This window comes from Zalophus californianus, chromosome 4, assembly GCF_009762305.2.
Source record: "Zalophus californianus isolate mZalCal1 chromosome 4, mZalCal1.pri.v2, whole genome shotgun sequence".
Classification (NCBI taxonomy): domain Eukaryota; kingdom Metazoa; phylum Chordata; class Mammalia; order Carnivora; family Otariidae; genus Zalophus; species Zalophus californianus.
In genome coordinates, this window is record NC_045598.1 from 12529695 (window position 1) to 12546272 (window position 16578).

The 16578-nt window shown below is 57.2% G+C and overlaps 1 protein-coding gene across 9 annotated transcripts in view; it reads left to right on the forward strand.

Moving 5' to 3' along the window:
• The window catches only part of ARHGEF10L (Rho guanine nucleotide exchange factor 10 like), a 144062-nt gene that overhangs the window by 20186 nt on the left and 107298 nt on the right, over nucleotides 1-16578 (forward strand). For 3 of the 9 annotated variants that reach the window (XM_027613458.1, XM_027613511.1, XM_027613521.1), the window contains exons 1-2: nucleotides 15651-15713; nucleotides 15813-15892. In XM_027613458.1, coding sequence (XP_027469259.1) covers nucleotides 15856-15892 — 37 coding nt within the window. In that variant the 5' untranslated portion in view covers nucleotides 15651-15713; nucleotides 15813-15855. Of the gene's footprint in view, nucleotides 1-4009; nucleotides 4128-5061; nucleotides 5083-15520; nucleotides 15544-15650; nucleotides 15714-15812; nucleotides 15893-16578 lie in introns of those variants that run through there. The other 6 variants (XM_027613502.2, XM_027613531.1, XM_027613485.1 and 3 more) reach the window with 5 other exon arrangements.

Consider the following 16578-nt stretch of genomic DNA (forward strand, 5'->3'; position numbering starts at 1 on the left):
GGCTTGGCTGGCGGCCGAGGAGTGAAGGAGCTCCAAGGCACAGCCCCATCGCCAGCTGGCCTGGGTTCGGAGCCCAGCCCTCCCATCAACTGCCCATGTGACCTTGGGCAACTTTCTTACCGTCTCCGTGCCTCTGTTTCCCAATCTGTAAATGAGGACGAGCATAGTGCCTCTCTCAGGGGGTTGCTGTAAAGATTAAGTAATGAGAGGAGTAAAGGGCTTGGACTAGCTCTGGGCCCTTAGCCAGCGGTTCGTAAATGGGGGCGTATTAGGATGCCGATCTTGGCACTCCTTGGTGGCATTGGACAACCCAAGGAGCTGTTGCCTTTTGTCTGTGCCCAGTACCTGGGCCCTGGACTCCACCCATTCAATATTGCTGGTCGTGGGTGAAGGAACGCCTGGGCCTGGTCGCTGTGGCGGGAGGAGTAATCCCTTGACTCCTGCTGGAGGCCCCCATACTACCTTCTTCCCTCCCTCTCTCCCACGCAGATGCGCTCATTGCCGTGTGTCCTATGCTTTTGTTCACTGAGGAGCATTAATCGATGGATAGCCCCCCCGCCCCCATCTACGTTCAGGCCGCTCTCAGGCATTCCTGAAGCCCCCCAGGCCTCCCCCACAGAAGCTCTGCTGGTATCTACTGTTGGTCCCTGTTTCGTTCTCCTCCGCCCGCCAGACTGTGAGCTCCATCGAGCAGGCACCGATGAATGTGTTGAGGGTTGAGCCATGCACTAGACTGGGCTTGGGGACACATCGGGGAGTGGGGCACAGCCCCTGGCCTCTGAGAGCACACAGGCTGGTTGTTGATTTATTAACAGAAAGACAGCTGCTCAGTGCCAGCAAAGGTGCTGGGAGCCCAGGGCAGGAGAGGCATCGGTGTCGTCCGTGCTCAGAGAGGTCACAGTCTGTCCTTTCCCTCCGCCTCTCCCTCTGGCCCCACCTTCTACGTTCCAGAGGCTGGGCCAGGTGGTGGAGATGCACAGAGAAGCAGGTTGTGGTCTCTGCCCCATAGCCTGGGGGGAAGAGCCACAGAAATCGGTAACCATAGCAATTTCTTTAGACTTGTAGCCTGGCCTTATCTGCCATGGAAACCGGTGGCAACAACTCTGGTCTTTATGTCCCTGTGATTCATGATGGCGCCTTAACAGGCCAGTATCTGCCCTAGATCCTCAAAGGATTTGACCAGGTGCCCTGAGACCGGGAGCTTCCGCCTTGGCACTGTTGACCCTGAGCCAGGCAATTCTGTGTTGGGGGGCTGCCCTGTGCCGTGGAGGAGGTCCAGCAGCGCCCTGGCCTCTACCCGCCTGGTCCCAGTAGCACCCCCCCCCCCCCCCCCCCCCGCTGAGCTGCGGCAACCAGAATGTCCCAGTTGTGGCCAGAACTCCCCGGGGGGAGAAAATCACCCCCAGTTGAGAATGGCTGCCTTAGATGGATCAGTCGATGAACCGTCTGATTCCAGGTGGGATGGAAATTTTGAAATCCAATACCGCCGCCCCCACAAAAAAAAGCAAAAGAGGAAAAAAGAGCCCACAACATCCTGTATTCCTTGGATGCACAAACGATCTGGTTTGGCACAAAGTGCACACATCTGTCGAAAGGTGGGAAGGCCCTCCGTGGCCAGAGCAGCTGGGTGCCCTGGCCCAGGCCACCTGGAGGCAGGGCCCCTTGGCATAAGCGACCCGGTCCTCGACAGGTCTTGGGGTGCCCGGCTCTGTGTGATGTCGGACAGGTCATCAGGTGACCACCTGGAGTACACGGGGCCAGCGTCGGCCTCGGGAGAGGAGAGTCAGAATGGGCGGCTGTCCAGTGAATTTTCTGTTGAGCCCTGCTGTTCTCCCTCACCTCATAATATCCTGGTTTGTAGTCATGTGTGGATCTGTGTAGTGTGGTACATGCCTCCTTGCAGGACTGTGGCCTTCAGGAGGGCAGGAACCAAGCCGGTCTTGCCCATCAGCAAATCTCCAGAACTTTCCGTGCTGCCCGGCACACAGAATGCTCAGTAAATATTTGTGGAGTGATTAAGGGGTGTTTTTGGATGGCAGAGGGCTCCAGAGAGATGAGGACTGGCTTTTCTGGCCCCCTACCCCCGTGCCCTTGAATGCTCTTGATCTTCAAGATTTCCAGAGCAAGGAGCGGGGCCCGGAGACCTCGGTTCTAACACAGATGGTACACGTGTAGATGTGTGACCTCCATCAGTCACTTTCTGGTGTGCACCCTGATTTGGAAGGAGATGGTGTCCTTGTCTTCTGACCAACACCCGGGCCCCTCGGACAGGCCTTGGATGAGCCTGGCAAAGGCTCAGTCTTGGCGAGGGGTGACCAGCTATCCCTGAGGGCACCTGCCCCTCTGGCCAGCAATGGGCACCTGCTTGGTGTTCGAGCTGCAGGCAAGAAGCAAAGCCCTGGGTCCCATTTTCCCAGGTCTGCTCTCTTTCCGTAGGTCACTTGAGAATGCTCCTGACACGGTGCCGAGGGACAGCTGTGGGCGTGCTGGGGGTCACTGTAAGTTTATGGCCTGCAGGCCGACTGTCGTCCCTGAGTTTAGCAGAATGTATTTGAGATCGAGCAAGCGAATGGAGGCACCCTGATAGTTGCAGCTCTCCCCAGAGCTAAGCTCTGGCCTGAGTGCTGTGCGTAAAGGGTCTCTCTGCAGCCAGCTCCGAGGCCCCGCCTCTGCTTGACTGCACGAATTCAGGGAATTGGAATGTCTCCCTGGCAGCACGCAGTGACTTTTGTTTTTTTTCCGTGTTTCGCACCAACTAAGGGAACTTCACATTGCTGTCTGGTTTGGGGATCCTCCCCTTTTCTGACTTTGACCCCAGTTCCTGGAATCTTCACGTGAAAAGCAGCAGGAGGTGGGTGGAGGCTTTGTGGGGAGCTTCTATAGCTGAGTGTCAGCCTCAGGGTCAGGCAGGCCGCGGGCTGTCCCGCGGCATGTCACTGGGTACCTTTGCCCTCAGGGGGGTTGCCGCACGGTCGACACTGCAGGAGAAGCTGCACCCCGCCCCCAAGCCTTGCATTCACTGACCTCAGCTCTACCCAGGGCACCACCCTGGTTGGCCAGGTCTGCTGTCCAGGTTGAAGGAGGTTGTTGTGCATTAATTCACTCAACAAACATTTCTTGAGTACCTACTGTGTTCCAGCCTCTCAGCGAGGCACTTTGTGGGCACCATTATCTCATTTAATCCTTGTAACAGCCCCCTGTGTGGCGGGGATTCTTGTGGTTCTGGAGAAGAGGGCGCCAGGGACCAGAGCAGTGGAATCAATCTTACTGTCACAGCGAGGAGGCAGAGAGTCAGGACCCAGCCAGGTTTGATCCCAGAGGTCACGCTCGTCAAAACAATACCTGGGGCACGATGGTGGCACAAGGGGGCACCTGAGGACCCCCCCACCACCACCACAGGGCCAGAGACTGCTTTAGAGCAGGGGTAGCCCTGAGTACCACGGGTCCCCCATTTCCCACCGGGCAGGTGGCCCCTCTCTGGGAGCAGGATGGAGGCAGGGGTGGGCTCACCACTCAGGGCGCCCTGCGTGGTTCCAGTGCCAAGGGTCAGGAGCAGTGTGAAGAGGGAGTTTGGGAATTCTTTGTAGGGCCAGACTGGGGGCCACATCGGAGTTACCTGTTCCAAAGAGCCCCGTTACTGCGTTGGTGAGCCCCGGTTTAGATCTTGTTCAAGTTGGTAATGAAGGAGGACCCGTGCTTGGAACCAGCTCCCTGTTTGGGTCCGCATCCTGGATCCGACTCCACCCCTGGACAGCGGGATCAGGGCAAAACTGTTTCGTGGTTGACACCACCCCCCAGTCTCCCTGCCCCCTGACACGGCCAGTCCAGCCTCTCTGCTGCCTTCCCACAGCCCCAGGCAGCGCCTTCTTCCAGCTGTGCCGTTAAATGCGAGGGGGTGGGCTGGACCCCCTGGCCTGTGGAGGGAGAAGCATCCTGCCCCTGGGGAAGAAGACCTGGACACACCTTGGGTCCAATCATGGAGCTTCTGGACTTCGGACAAATCGCTCTACATCTTTGAGCCTCAGTTTCCTCATCTGTAAAATGGGGCTGATCCCGCCCCCTCATGGGATGGCCCACCCCCTCGTGGGGCTGGCAGGAAGACCCGGATTTCCGTCGCCCCCTCGCAGGTGGGGAGAAGAGAGAGCAGCTGCAAGAGGCGTATCTTGCTTGGGGAAGGCGGTGCATTGCTACGGGGCGGGGGAGGGTTGGCACTGAAGGGTTGGTTGCTTTGAGAGCTCAGCCAGAGCTATGCTGGGCCATGTGGCGCAGGCCTCTGGGTCCCCTGGGACGCGTGCAGGGCTTGTGTTTCAGGAGGGCCTCAGACGCTGCCTGGCCAACTTGCCCTGCCTTGATTGGGTGGGCTGAGTATTTTTAGCTCTGAGTTTGCAAAGGTTCTTTTCTGCCCAGACCTCTCTTGTGGGACAAAACAGACGGTGCCCTCCCTGAGAGAGGCAGAGCTTGGGCCTGAAGAAAGGGACTGGAGCCAGACTGGACCCTAGTGGGCTTTGAAAGGGAGGCCTCCTCTGCTCCCCGTGGCCTGCTGGCCTACGCAGCGGTGCTGGGCCTCGCCCTCTGCGGCCACAGCTGGAAGCTGCCTGCCCTTCCTTGGAAAGCCGAGTGCGCGCCCGGGTCGCCCACCTGCCTGCGCGGGGAAGGCCCGTGTGTGCACCTGCCTGCCAGAGGGGCCAAGGGGGGCGGCCCTTGGGGCCCCGGGGTCCTGTCCCCTCTCCGGGCCACATGCTTCTGACTCATCAGAACAAGAACATGGTCTTTTTGGGAGTGAGTTTTTAAAAATAGTCTAAGTCCTTCCTTCAGCTCTGCCCCACCCCTCTCTGATCACACCCTGGCATTGGCCCCAGACCTCTTCCCACACTGGTTTTGGGGAACCGCCTCTTGCCCAGCTTGGCAGTGGATCTGTTTGTGAAGCTCTCCTGGGAAGAGCTGTCCTGGCCACAGGCTGATTTCAGGGAGGAGGAGCCGCAGCCCCAGGAGTGGGGGCCCCACGCCGCCCCTGGTGGTGGTGGTGGTGGGACAGAGCCCGGGGCTGGCGTGGGACCAGGGATCCCTTCATTCATTTGGCAGGTGTGTGTTGAGGTGTGCTGGGTGCCAGGCACCGTTCCAGGGCTGTGGAGAGAGCAGTGAACAAAATGCTAAGGCTCCTGCCTTTGTCGAGTGCACATTGTAGCAGGAGGAAACTGATAGAAACAACGGAAACGTCCAGATGTCCAGAGGCATTAAATGCTAGGAAGACAGGGCAGCGGCGTGATGAGGATGTGTGTGTACTGTTTTAAAGAGGATGGATGGGGAAGGCCTGTCTTTGAGCAGAGCTCCGAAGCAGGTGACAGAGCCATCCATGCATATGTCGGGGGGAAGAGCTTTCCAGGCAGAGGAACAGCAAGTGCAAAGGCCCTGAGGTAGGGGCGTGTGTGGGTGTTTGAGGAGCTGCACCATAGTTGTTGCGACTGGAGTAGAGTAAGCTATGTGGGGAGAGGTAGGATCTGCAGTCTGGGAGGTCATGGGGGGCACACCGTGTAGAGCCTTATAGGCCAAAGTGAGGACCCTGGCTTCCATTCTGAGGTAGGAAAGCACTGGAGGGTTTGAGCAGAGGCATAACTGGGCTGCTGTGTGGAGAACAAAGTGCGTGGGGTGGGGGGTGAAAGTGGAAATGGGAGACCAGTCAGGGGCTATTTTAATGGTCCAGATGAGAGGAATGACAGTTTGGCCCCGGGTGGCAGCAGGGGAGGTGGCGAGAAGGGGTCAGAGTCTGGACGGATTTAGAAGGTAGAGCCAATAAGGCTTGCTGAGGGATGGGACGTGGGGGTGAGAGAGAGGGGCAGTCAAGGTGAGGCGGAGGCTTGAGCCCCAGCCCCTGGCAGGCTGGTGCGGCCATCAGGTGAGCTGGGAGGCTGGGAGGAGTCGGGGAGTGGCCAGGGGTTGGTGTGGATGTTGACTTGGGATGCCCGGCCGACCACGGAGCGGACATGCTGAGGAGACATGTGCGGAGAAGCCTGGATGGAGTTCAAGGGAAGGTCAGGCCGGAGGTGTCACTGCAGAGAGGGTGTCCAAAACCACGAAACAGGCAAGGATGTACCCTGGGAGGCATCTTCAAGTCAGGTCAGAGTCCTGAGCCCAGGAGTGGCCCCCTGGTCCTGCGGGAGGAAAGGGCGTGGGGTGGGTGCCCTCCCAGAGGGAGGGGAGCAGACAGAGGGTTGCAGGAAGGGAGAGATGGGGCCCAGGCACATTCACTGGCTTTGGCATCTTGGAGCAGTGGGGGCAGATACCCTCCCAACCTAGATAGTTCAGCAGAGAATGGGGGGATCCTGGACAGGGGGTGCAGGCAATGTTTACACAAGGGGAGCAGGGGAATCTGGTGGTGGCTTGAGCCCATGTGGGATTGGTGAGGTTTTTGGGTATTTGATCCTTAAGAAGAGCGGTCATGCGCCATCTTTACGTTGGCCAGGAATGATGGGGAGAGAGGAGCCGAGGTGTCTCTTGGCTGCCTCACCTTCTTTCCAGAAAGACACCCCCCTCCTCACATCCCCCCTCCTCCGCCAGCCCCCAGGTTCCTCCTGGCATCAGCTCAGAGTCCAGGGTTCTTCCTGTTGTGTAAGTGGAGTCCGTGCGTCTAAGAGGGGTGGTGCCAGCGTTTCCCCATCTGAAGGCCCGCGGGCTGAAGAGACATGGGTCTCTGAGCCCCTGGGGTGGGAAGTAGGAGGCACATGGCCCGTATGGGGCAATGCTGGAGTCCAGTGATGCGAAGCCATCCCCCTGACCTAACCCCAAATTCTCTGCTTGTGGAAGCCAGTCCACGCAGCCTGCGGACGGGGCAGCAAGCAGCCCCCACAAAGAGGGGGCTGCTTGCTGGGTACAGTGGGAGCCGGGGTGCCTCCCTCAGCTCCAGCCCCTGGAGCCCTGTGGGAGGGTGAGGGCCGAGAGCTAGGGCTGCCGGGTGTGGAGGGGGCCGTGGTGGTAGGTCAGCTTCCATCCGCGACCTCTGGGGAGCACGGTACTGAGTCTCCTTGCTGCTGCCTGTTGTGTGGGAATGAGCCGTGCCTTCTGGTGAGTTCCTGCCCATGCCAGGCAGCGTTCCTTACCTTATTCATTCCTCCTCCTAACCCGAGATACCTCCCTCCCCCTAGTGCAGACACAGCTAAGCATGTTCTAGCAAGTAGTGGGGCCAGGATTGGAATATGGTTTGACCCCAGAAACCCTGCCCTGGACTGTGATCTGGAAAGAAACGCAGGCCCAGAGTCCACTGGGCTCCCGGTCAGCAAAGCAGGCGAGGCCACCCATACTTTGTGCTCCTGGAGTGTCCTGCGGGCCACCCCCTGCTGGGCAGGTACACCTACAGACCTCCTGTCACTTGCTGCCTGAGGACAGGAACTTGGGCCTCTCCTTGGGTCCTTTGTTCCCGGGCTGAGCTGGGGCTCTGCGGGCAGTAGGCACACAGTGAAATTGAGTGGGGGCAAGGATGGGCAAGCGTCCTCATCGTGCAAGCTGCTACAGGTGAGTCTGACCCCCTGGAGGTGAGTGAGGGGGACTTGGAATCCCAGAGAAGCGGATGCCCCCGGGCTGTGAGTCCCCCTGGTCTCACTGAGCCTGAAGGCCACCCAGGGACTTTGGGTGCTCCTGGGGCAGCCACCTGATACCTGGGCATCTGGGGGTGAAGCAGTCAGGCCTCAGCCCCCCTCTCCTCGAGGCTTTAGGTCAGCTTGCAGAGTGGCCGGGAGTCACCCTGGCAATCCTGGCTCTGCCCTTGGCATCACCTGTGTGCTGGGGGTGGGTGGCTGGGATGTGCCTCTTGCCTGCTCCCCCCACCCCTGCTTTCACCTGCAGGCTTAGCCGCCTTCCTGGGGAGGTGCCCTTGCCTGGAAGGCCCGGCTCTTCTGGACTCTCTGCCCCTGCCTGGGCTTTTCCTGCAGCCTGCGCATTCCTTCCTTCGCCTGCATCAGCTCTGTCCAGTTGCATGGAGTCAGACACACCTTCCTTTCCTGCTCCTGCCTTGTGCTTCTGGGGACTCGAGGCAAAGCCTTTGCCAGTCTGAGCCTCAGCTTCCCATGTCTGAAAGGGAGGGAAGGAAGCCCACCTCTCAGGTTTGGTTCCAGCATGGAAATGCCTCAGAAAAGTCTGAGCAGGCCAGAGCCACGCTGGTGCTAAGTTGCCTGAGAGGGGGGCTTCTGGGGAAACTGAGGCTCGGAAGGGTAAAGAGGTGGCACAAAATCAGTGCTGTCCCCTTCTGGCCTCCAGACTGTGGGCCATGGGGTCCCATCACATGGACTGCCCAGGACGTGGCTGAGGGTCTAGGACCCTCCAGGGGTGAGGGCAGGACAGTTTAGCCCGTAGTAGGAGGCTTTGCCCCCGGCCCTTCAGCCTGGAGCCTCTTGCCTGGGCTGGGTTATGCAGACAGAGCAGTTCATGCTGAGGAGGGAGGGGCCTGGGGACCCGTCTGGGGCAGCCCTGTTTATATACATGGTCTGGCAGCTTCTCCAGGCCCTAGTTTCCCAGGCAACAGCCCCCAGAGATTCCCCCCTCCCCAGGGGTGCCAAGTGGGTGGGCGCTTCTGCCCAGAGGCCTCCTCCCGGGGGCTGCTCCCCACCTGTCCTGCCTGGGGATCATTGACCAGGGGCACGCCTAGGAAGTCAATGGGGGAAGAAGGTTAGGGGGTGGGGATGCCTCCTCTGGGCTCGGACAGAACCTCCATTGTCTGAGGCTTCAGCCTTTGACCACGCCTCACCCCTGCCTGTAGCCTGGAGGATGCTCCTCTTGGGGCCCTCCTCCCCCTTCCTGCTAGGGAAGCCCATTAAGTGGCCTGGCCTCTAGTGGGTGGGGAGCTGGCCTCCTGGTCCCTCTGGCGTTTGGAGACTGGGGAGGGGCAAGGAAGATGCTCCCCCCACTCAGCCGTGCACTCACCCACCACTTGTTGCCCGGCACGTTACCCGGGGCGTACTCTGCGCTGGGGATCCTGTTTAGAACTAGCCCCGGCGGTCCTGCCTTGGCTCTCCTGGCTCTCAGCCCAGGGACTCCCCGCTCAGGAGCTGCGTGGCCTGGGGAACATCCCTCAGACTCCGCCTCATCCGTTAGAGCAATTAAATTAACAGAATGAAACTGTTCAGCATGCTTGGTGCACGGCCATGGAGTGGCATCAGGAGGTGTCCGCTGTCATTTTGAAGACGATCATTTCATGACCTCAAGGGTGGTGAGGGTCACAAAGGACAGGGCCGGTAGTCTGGTGGGCCATCGGTCTGGACTCGGTGGGGCGGTCTGCAGAATGGGACGACTGTCCTCAAAGAGCAGCAGGAACTCCGGGCAGGGAACTAGCCTGTACTGAGACCCCACCAGCGGGGGGTCAGATGTCATTTCATTTACACTTGCACGTGACAGTTGAGGACAGGAGGCCCAGAGAGGGGATAGTTTCCTGCGGTCTCACCTGTCTCTCACCCGGGCTCTGGGCTCTGGACCGTGTGCGTCTTGCAGTAGCCCCTCAGTGTTTCCTTGGAGGAGGCACCTTGTCTCTCCAGGATTGTGTCCCGAGCCTCCAGCAGGTGGCCCCTAGCGCCCAGGGCAGAGCTGCAGGCATCCTGCCGCCCTGCACACAGTAGCTGCGGGTCTTCCTTCCCACCAGGCTCAGGGTCCACAGCTTGCATCCCCCTTCCCCCCACCTCTCCCCTTCTCCCCCTCGTCTCCCAGCTCTGGTCTTTCTGGACAGGGCAGAGGATACCTGAGGGGGCTGGGGTTCCGACCTGGGCCGTGCCCCTCTTTCCATCCGGCAGGAAGCCCACACCCACAGCTGCCCCAGGCCTGGGGACACGCCGGCCTTACAGGTTCCACAGCGAGGAGGTCCCAGGCTGGTGAAGCTTCTCAGCCTCTGGGCTTAACTCAGTGCCGTTCAGCAGCTGTTGTCCTGCGTGTGGGCTGGTGCTCTAGGCACGGAGATGGAAAGAAGTCATAATCCACTGAGGGGGGGTGCTGTTATAATAGGGGCTGCACGTGTCCCAGGATCACTGTGCCCTTTGAAAATAGACTTTCCCTGGCTGCATCCCTGAGCTGTCAGAGTCATGGGCTTGGAACACTTTTTTTTTTTTTTTTTTTTTTTAAAGTTTCACAGCCAGCTTTGGGAACCACTTCATGAAATGGGTCTGGAGGGGAGAAACTGGGTCTGGGTTTTGAAGGTTAAGTAGGAGTTGCTTGTTGGTTGTGAGCGGGAGTTCTACCCAGAAGGAACAAACAGCCTGAGCAAAAGGCCCAGGAATATAAAACAATTGGCAAGGTCATGGGCCTGAAGGGCCTTCATGAGGGCTGGAGCAGAGTGTCCAGTCAGGCAGGGCCTGGGAGCAGCTGAGCCCCGAGAGAGGGCTGTGGAGAGGGCAGGGGTGAGTCATTGAGGGCCTTGCTTGGGTCCTAGGCTTCATTCTGAAGGCGACAAGCAAGGGTCTGAGGGTTTGTGTGTTGTGGAATGGTCACTGTGGCGGCAGGGAGTCAGGGGCCGGTCAGCCAAGGGTCTGTCTGACAAAAGGCCAAAAGCCACAGAAACCTCTGGGAGGCCCAGTCGCTCGGAGGAGCCCTGGTCCTGACCAGCCCGAGCACCGGCTCTTGCTCTTCTGTTCCACAGATTCCTCCCGCTTCCAGGAGGCGCACATGGTGCCTCTGAGACCAGGTTTGAGGTGGGTGCCTGGGCCAGAACCTATTTCTTGTTTGTCTCCAACCTTTCCTATAGCAAGGCTGCCTGACTTGGATCGGCCAACACCGGCTGCTTCCCCAGCTTCTGGGACTGAAGTTTTGCCTGTCTGGACCCCTGCCCACCCTCCCCTCCCCGGCCCTCCCCCATGGGCCTCTCTCTCCAGAGGCCAGCCCTCTCTGTTGGGCCCAACTCGAGCAGCCTCCCTGACTTTCAGGAGCCCTCCAAGGGTATTTCTCCAGGTCCCATCCAGGAAAGAGGGCTGGGGCCACTCAGTTGATAGGGGGTGGGAGATGGCTCAGAGTGGGGTGAGCTAGGGAGGAGGGGCAGGTGCAGGCTGGCGGGAGGGTTTCTGATTGGGCCTCTGGGCTGGATGGACCTTGAACTCTAGAGGGAGGGGGAATTGATAAGCTCTTGGATTAAATTAGAGCCGGGAAGGCACCTGCTCTGGTGAGTAGGGCTGCGGGGGATGGAGGGAGGTGCTCATTGCTGGCTGCTCTGAGCAAGCTGGGTGGTCTGAGTCACTGAGCTTACCCCGCTGGGGCCCACCCTGGAGCCCGGGAGCTGGGGCTTCTTCCCTGGCTCCTCTGTATCTCGCCCTGCCTGAACGTGGCTGAAAAGTACAGCCTCCAACTAGCTGTTCTGCCCAGTGTAGCTGGAAAGAGCACTGTTCAGGGGGTCTGCCTGCCTGTCCAGTCTTGGCAGTTGTTTTCAAAGAGCTAGCCCCTGAGAGAAAAAAGTCCTCTATGACCCTGCTGCCCAAGCTCAGCCCAGATCTAGCAACAGATGTCACCCTTTACCCGCTGCCCTAAGGTCTCTGCCTCTGCAGAGGGAGAGATGCGGTCCCTTCCCTCCAGGGCTCGGCTTCCACACCTGAAAAGCCAGAACAGAGCTGTGTTCAGCGTAAGGGCTCCCTGGTTCTGACCTGCTGTGATGTTTTTGCCTTAATGTCCTTTTTAAAAAAATGGGAACGGTAATTTTTGTTGTCCCTTCTTATGATGCTCGCCTGAGCCCAACACTATTGCTGTCTGCGTGGGTTTCCTTCCGGACCTTTCCTCTGTGCACTTTTCAAGCATAATCCAAACCGCTTCTGTACTCTGCTGGCCACCTTTGGTTTTCCACTGGCTCGCCTTCACCAGCCGCATGGCCTCTTTTGCTAGAGACTGTCCTAGCAGGAAGGTTCTGGAGCCCTTTTCAGAGAGAGAGGCTCATTTCAGGGACATCACAACACCTTTTTTCTGACTCAGGCTCCCACCTTGAGCAAAAGGCCCAGGAATATAAAACAATTGGCAAGGTCATGGGCCTGAAGGGCCTTCATGAGGGCTGGAGCAGAATTTCCAGTCAGGCAGGGCCTGGGAGCTCAAGGAGGACTTAAAAAAAAAAAAAAAAAAAAAATATATATATATATATATATATATATATATATATATATATATATATATAAACTCCACTTGTTTGCTTAAGCACGTTCATTCCTATGACCTGGGTCCTTGCTTATAGCAGCCTGGGAAATAGTGTGCACAGGATCTGTCATGCCCATTTTACAGAGGGGAAGCCCAAGGCTGTGAGAGGCTGAGGGCAGGCCTGTGGTCACACCCAGAGGAGAGACAGAGCCCAGCCTGCAGGCAGATCCGGCTGCCCCAGGTGCTTTCCCCAGATCCCCATAGAGTGAAATCCGCCTGTGAACCTCCTGCAGGGGCGCTTCCACTCCTGAGGTATGGAATCCAGACACAGGGTCCCGATTGCTGTCTCCCATTTTGATGCTGACAGCTTCAAGGGTGGGCATCTTGGCGCTGACTGAGCCTCCTGGTGGTGGTGTGTGGTTGGCCTCAGATATGCTGCTGGGAGCCCCATGGGGCAGGTAGTGAGACCCCCTTTGTACACTCATGAGGCTCAGTTCACCTGCTAGTGGAGATGAGACTCCAGCCTGAGCCCCCAGCTCTCAAGGCGGAGCTGTGCTCACCACAGCCTGTGTTATGAGTGTGAATGACAGCCATATACCAGTGTGACCCGGGGACCCTTCCAAGAGCTTTACATGTATTTACTCTTAATTGTCTTAATAACCTGGTGAGGTGCTACTTTTTATTTATTTTATTTTATTTTAGGGAGAGAGAGAGGTGGGGCAGAGAGAGAGGGAGAGAGAGAATTTAAGCAGATTCCATGTCCAGTGCAGAGCCCGACATGAGGCTCTTTCTTACAACCCTAAGATCATGACCTGAGCCAAAATCAAAATCAAGAGTTGGATGTTTAACTGACTGAGCCACCCAGGTGCCCAAGGTATCTACTTTTTAGTCCCCATTTTGCAGATGAGTAAATGGAGGCCCAGAGATGGGGGCTAAGTAACTCATCCAAGGTGTCATAGCTCCTGAGTGGGGGGACCCTGAAAAAAAGCCTGAACTTTTTCCTAACTGTTGTGCCATGAGGGTCTGTAGTGGTGGTGATGGTTGCGCTGAGAGACCCCCTGTTCCCTCACCTGCATCCTTCTGAGGCTAGGGGCACGTGTGTACAGATGGTGGCCACAGGACTGTGGGTGTGCATGGGGCTTGCGGGTCTGTGTCCTTGCCTGGGGACCTCACTGCCCCAGGTTAGCCTGTAGCAGACACACCCAGATTCCAGCCCCAAAGTCCAGAGAGGCAGTGTGGTTAGAGGAGGGAGAGGAAGGTTTGGGGCCAATCCTCATGTTGTCCTCTGTTCCCTTGCCTCTGTGACCTCAGGCAGATCCCTACTTCTCTGTGCCTTGGTTTCCTCATCTGTAAATACCATAGGGCAGATAAAGCTTTTGGCTCCATAAATGCTGATGTCTCTCTTCCTTTCCCGGGGAAAGCCCTGGGCTTGGATCAGGGGGCAGGAATCAACCCCAAAGGGTGAGGAAAAAGGGAAGGATAGCTTTCTGGCCTGGAGGGAAAGGATCCTGGGTTTCTGCATCATCAAAAAATTGTAGGGGCACCTGGGTGCCTCACTCCTTAGGCATCTGCCTTCCGCTCAGCTCATGATCCCACGGTCCTGGGATTGGGCCCTGCATCGGGCTCCCTGCTCAGAGGGGAGCCTGCTTCTCCCTCTCCCACCCCTCCGCTTGTGTGCTCTCTCTCGCTGTGTCTCTCTCCATCAAATAAATAAAATCTTTAAAAAAAATTGTATTTGAGCAGCAGTTTGCATATGGGCTGGGGCTAGGCACCTCCCTTTTCCCTCCTGTAAAATGGGCCTCAGTCTCCCTGCTCCTTCCTAAGTGGTTCCGAATGAGCCCCAGGGAGAAGGACCCTGTATGAGGAGGGCTGTATGGCTGTTGTCGGATCTTTCGACTCGCAAGGGAATTTGCAGGCATTTTAGTTTGTTTCCCGGAGCCCTTTGCTGAAGATAAAATTTTAGTCTTGATAGTTTTGAGTGTGGGGCTATGAGGCACAGCCACCTACTTACTGGAAAGTAATTTGCGTTCAACCGAAATGAGAATTGCAGGTCCACTTCTAGGCACGTGCCCTACAGGCTCATGTATCCATTTGCTTAAGGCCCTGTGTATGGAGGACGTTAGTTGCTACATTGTTCATAACACCCAAACCCCGGGAACCCCTCAGTGTCCAGTGGCAGAGATTACCTCAGTTATGATATATCCAAAAAAAAAAAAAAAAAAAATCCCCACACTACGCGGCCATTCAGAAGAGGGAGGCTGATGTCTATGTCCTGGTGTGAAATAATCACCAAGGTTCTTAAGCTTTAAAAAAAGGAAGGTATAGCACAGCAAGTGCAGGGATGCCCCCCCCCCCGCGCCCCCGCCGTGTGAAACAAGACACGTATGTAGGTAGAGGGATAGGCAGGCACACTCATGGAACGTTCAGGACTCCCAAGGACCTAATGAAGGCAGTCACTTTGGGGGATTGTGGTGGACTGTGCACCCTTATGTCATCTGGGTTTTGAGAGGCCCTGGCATATGGTTACCTAATGAGCGCAGCCTTGGGGGCCCACGGCCTGGGTTCAAACCCCGGCTCTGCCACTTAGTAGATGTGTCATCTTGGGCAACTTACTTAACCACTCTGGGCCTCATTTTCTCATAGTTTTGATTAATAGCTGTTAATATTTGTAAAGTGCTGCGAATAGCATCTGAGACATAGGAGGCACTACGGCAATGTTTGCTGTTATTAATTAATTGCCATTTACATGCATTCTATGTTTATTTAGGAAGCTAGTTAAGAAAAATAAAGGCTTTAGGATTGGAGAGGAGAACAGGCATCAGCCAGTTTCTGGCAGGGGCTGATTGGACTGGACGGCTCATGCTTTCCCTCCAGGACTGATTCTCCCCTCCACAGAAAGGTCTAGAAGGACAGCTCCTCGCTCAGGATCAGAGGTGTCAGGGCAGAGTGGGGAGAGCCCTTTCCCTCACCGCTTGGACTTCTGGCAAGGTTGGCCGCAGGCCCTGGGAAGCCCAGTACAGCCCCCACTTTGAGGCCAGGGAAAACTGCTCCCAGCTCCAAGCTTTTGGGATTCTGCCCCTATCTCTGGCCATCTGCCTCTCTGCATACCTTTACTTTCCATACACCCATGTGCTAAGGCCAGTGGCCCCTCGCCAGTTGGCCAACCCTGTGGGGCAGGACGGGGAGAGACAAAGAGGGAGTGAATGGCCTTCAGCAGGGCTGCAGGCGGGGCTGGTACGAGGATCTGGACTCCAGGGAGCTGTGGTCACTGGGAGGCCGGGACAAGGAAGTATCCGGCCACATCCATGATAGTTCAGGCATGATCCAGCCTCTGGAACACAGAGGCCGGAGCATGATCCAGCCTCTGGGGCTGGAGTTCCCCTGCAAGCCAGATGGGAGGAAGGGGCTTGTCTAGTGGGCCCCACCAGGGTGCCCAGGGTCGCTGGGTACTGAGCAAAACGAAAGGTCTGTGGTGGCACGGGTTTTCTGGGAAGATGTGGTTACAGGGCTGCCGTGGCTGGTTTCCTGGGTTAATGATTTATGGTGGGGTGGGGGCTGGGCCCTTTCTGGCTCCTTCCTGTGCTCCGGGAGCAGCTGGAGAAGGAATGGAAGAGCTGGTGGGCTGGAGAGCACAGGTCTTGAGCCAATGACCCCTCTCTGCTTGTTGAAACTTTGCCCTTGGACTGCATCTAATTAGATTTCTGGTCTCTCTCTCTTTTTTTTTTTTTTAACAGGCGAGTGGCTGGGACGGTGCTGGTTTGAGCTGGACCTTGTCTGATGGCTTCCTCCAACCCTCCTCCACAGGCTGCCATAGGTACCGTACCCCAGGCTTCCTGTTTGTCCCTCCTCTGAACGGGCCACGGGGCTGGCGGAGGGGACTAGCTCTGGAGCAGGCTGACCCTCGGTGTGAATCCTGCTCTGCTGGTGCTTAGCTCTCCTTCTCACAGAGCAGGCTCCAGACGAGGGTGGTTCTTTACCTAAGATCCCCTGGAGATTTTAAACCTTTTTTTTTTTTTAAGATTTTATTTATTTATTTATTTATTTAATTTATTTATTTGAGAGAGAGAGTGGGCGAGAGAGAGAGAGAGAGAGAGAGAGAGCACAAGCCGGGGTGGGGGGGTGGGGAGAGGCAGAGGGAGAGGGAGAAGCAGACTCCCCGCTGAGCAGGTAGCCTGACGCAGGGCTCGATCCCAGGACCCTGGGACCATGACCTGAGCTGAAGGCAGACGCTTAACCGACTGAGCCACCGGGGCGCCCCTGGAGATTTTAAACTTTTAAGACCACAACCCACAGACATGACAACAGGAGTGTTGTGTGCTTGGGGGTGAAGCTCATGAACTGAGGGCGGTGAGGGTTAAGGGGAAGGGCCTGGCCTGTCCACCTCCATCCGCCAGCGTGCTGAGGCCGGGTCGTCTAGTGGAGGCAGGGTCGCCAGAGTTATTGGGGAACAAAAAAGAAGATGAGGAAAAACCCACACCTATGCTGAAACATTATTTGTTG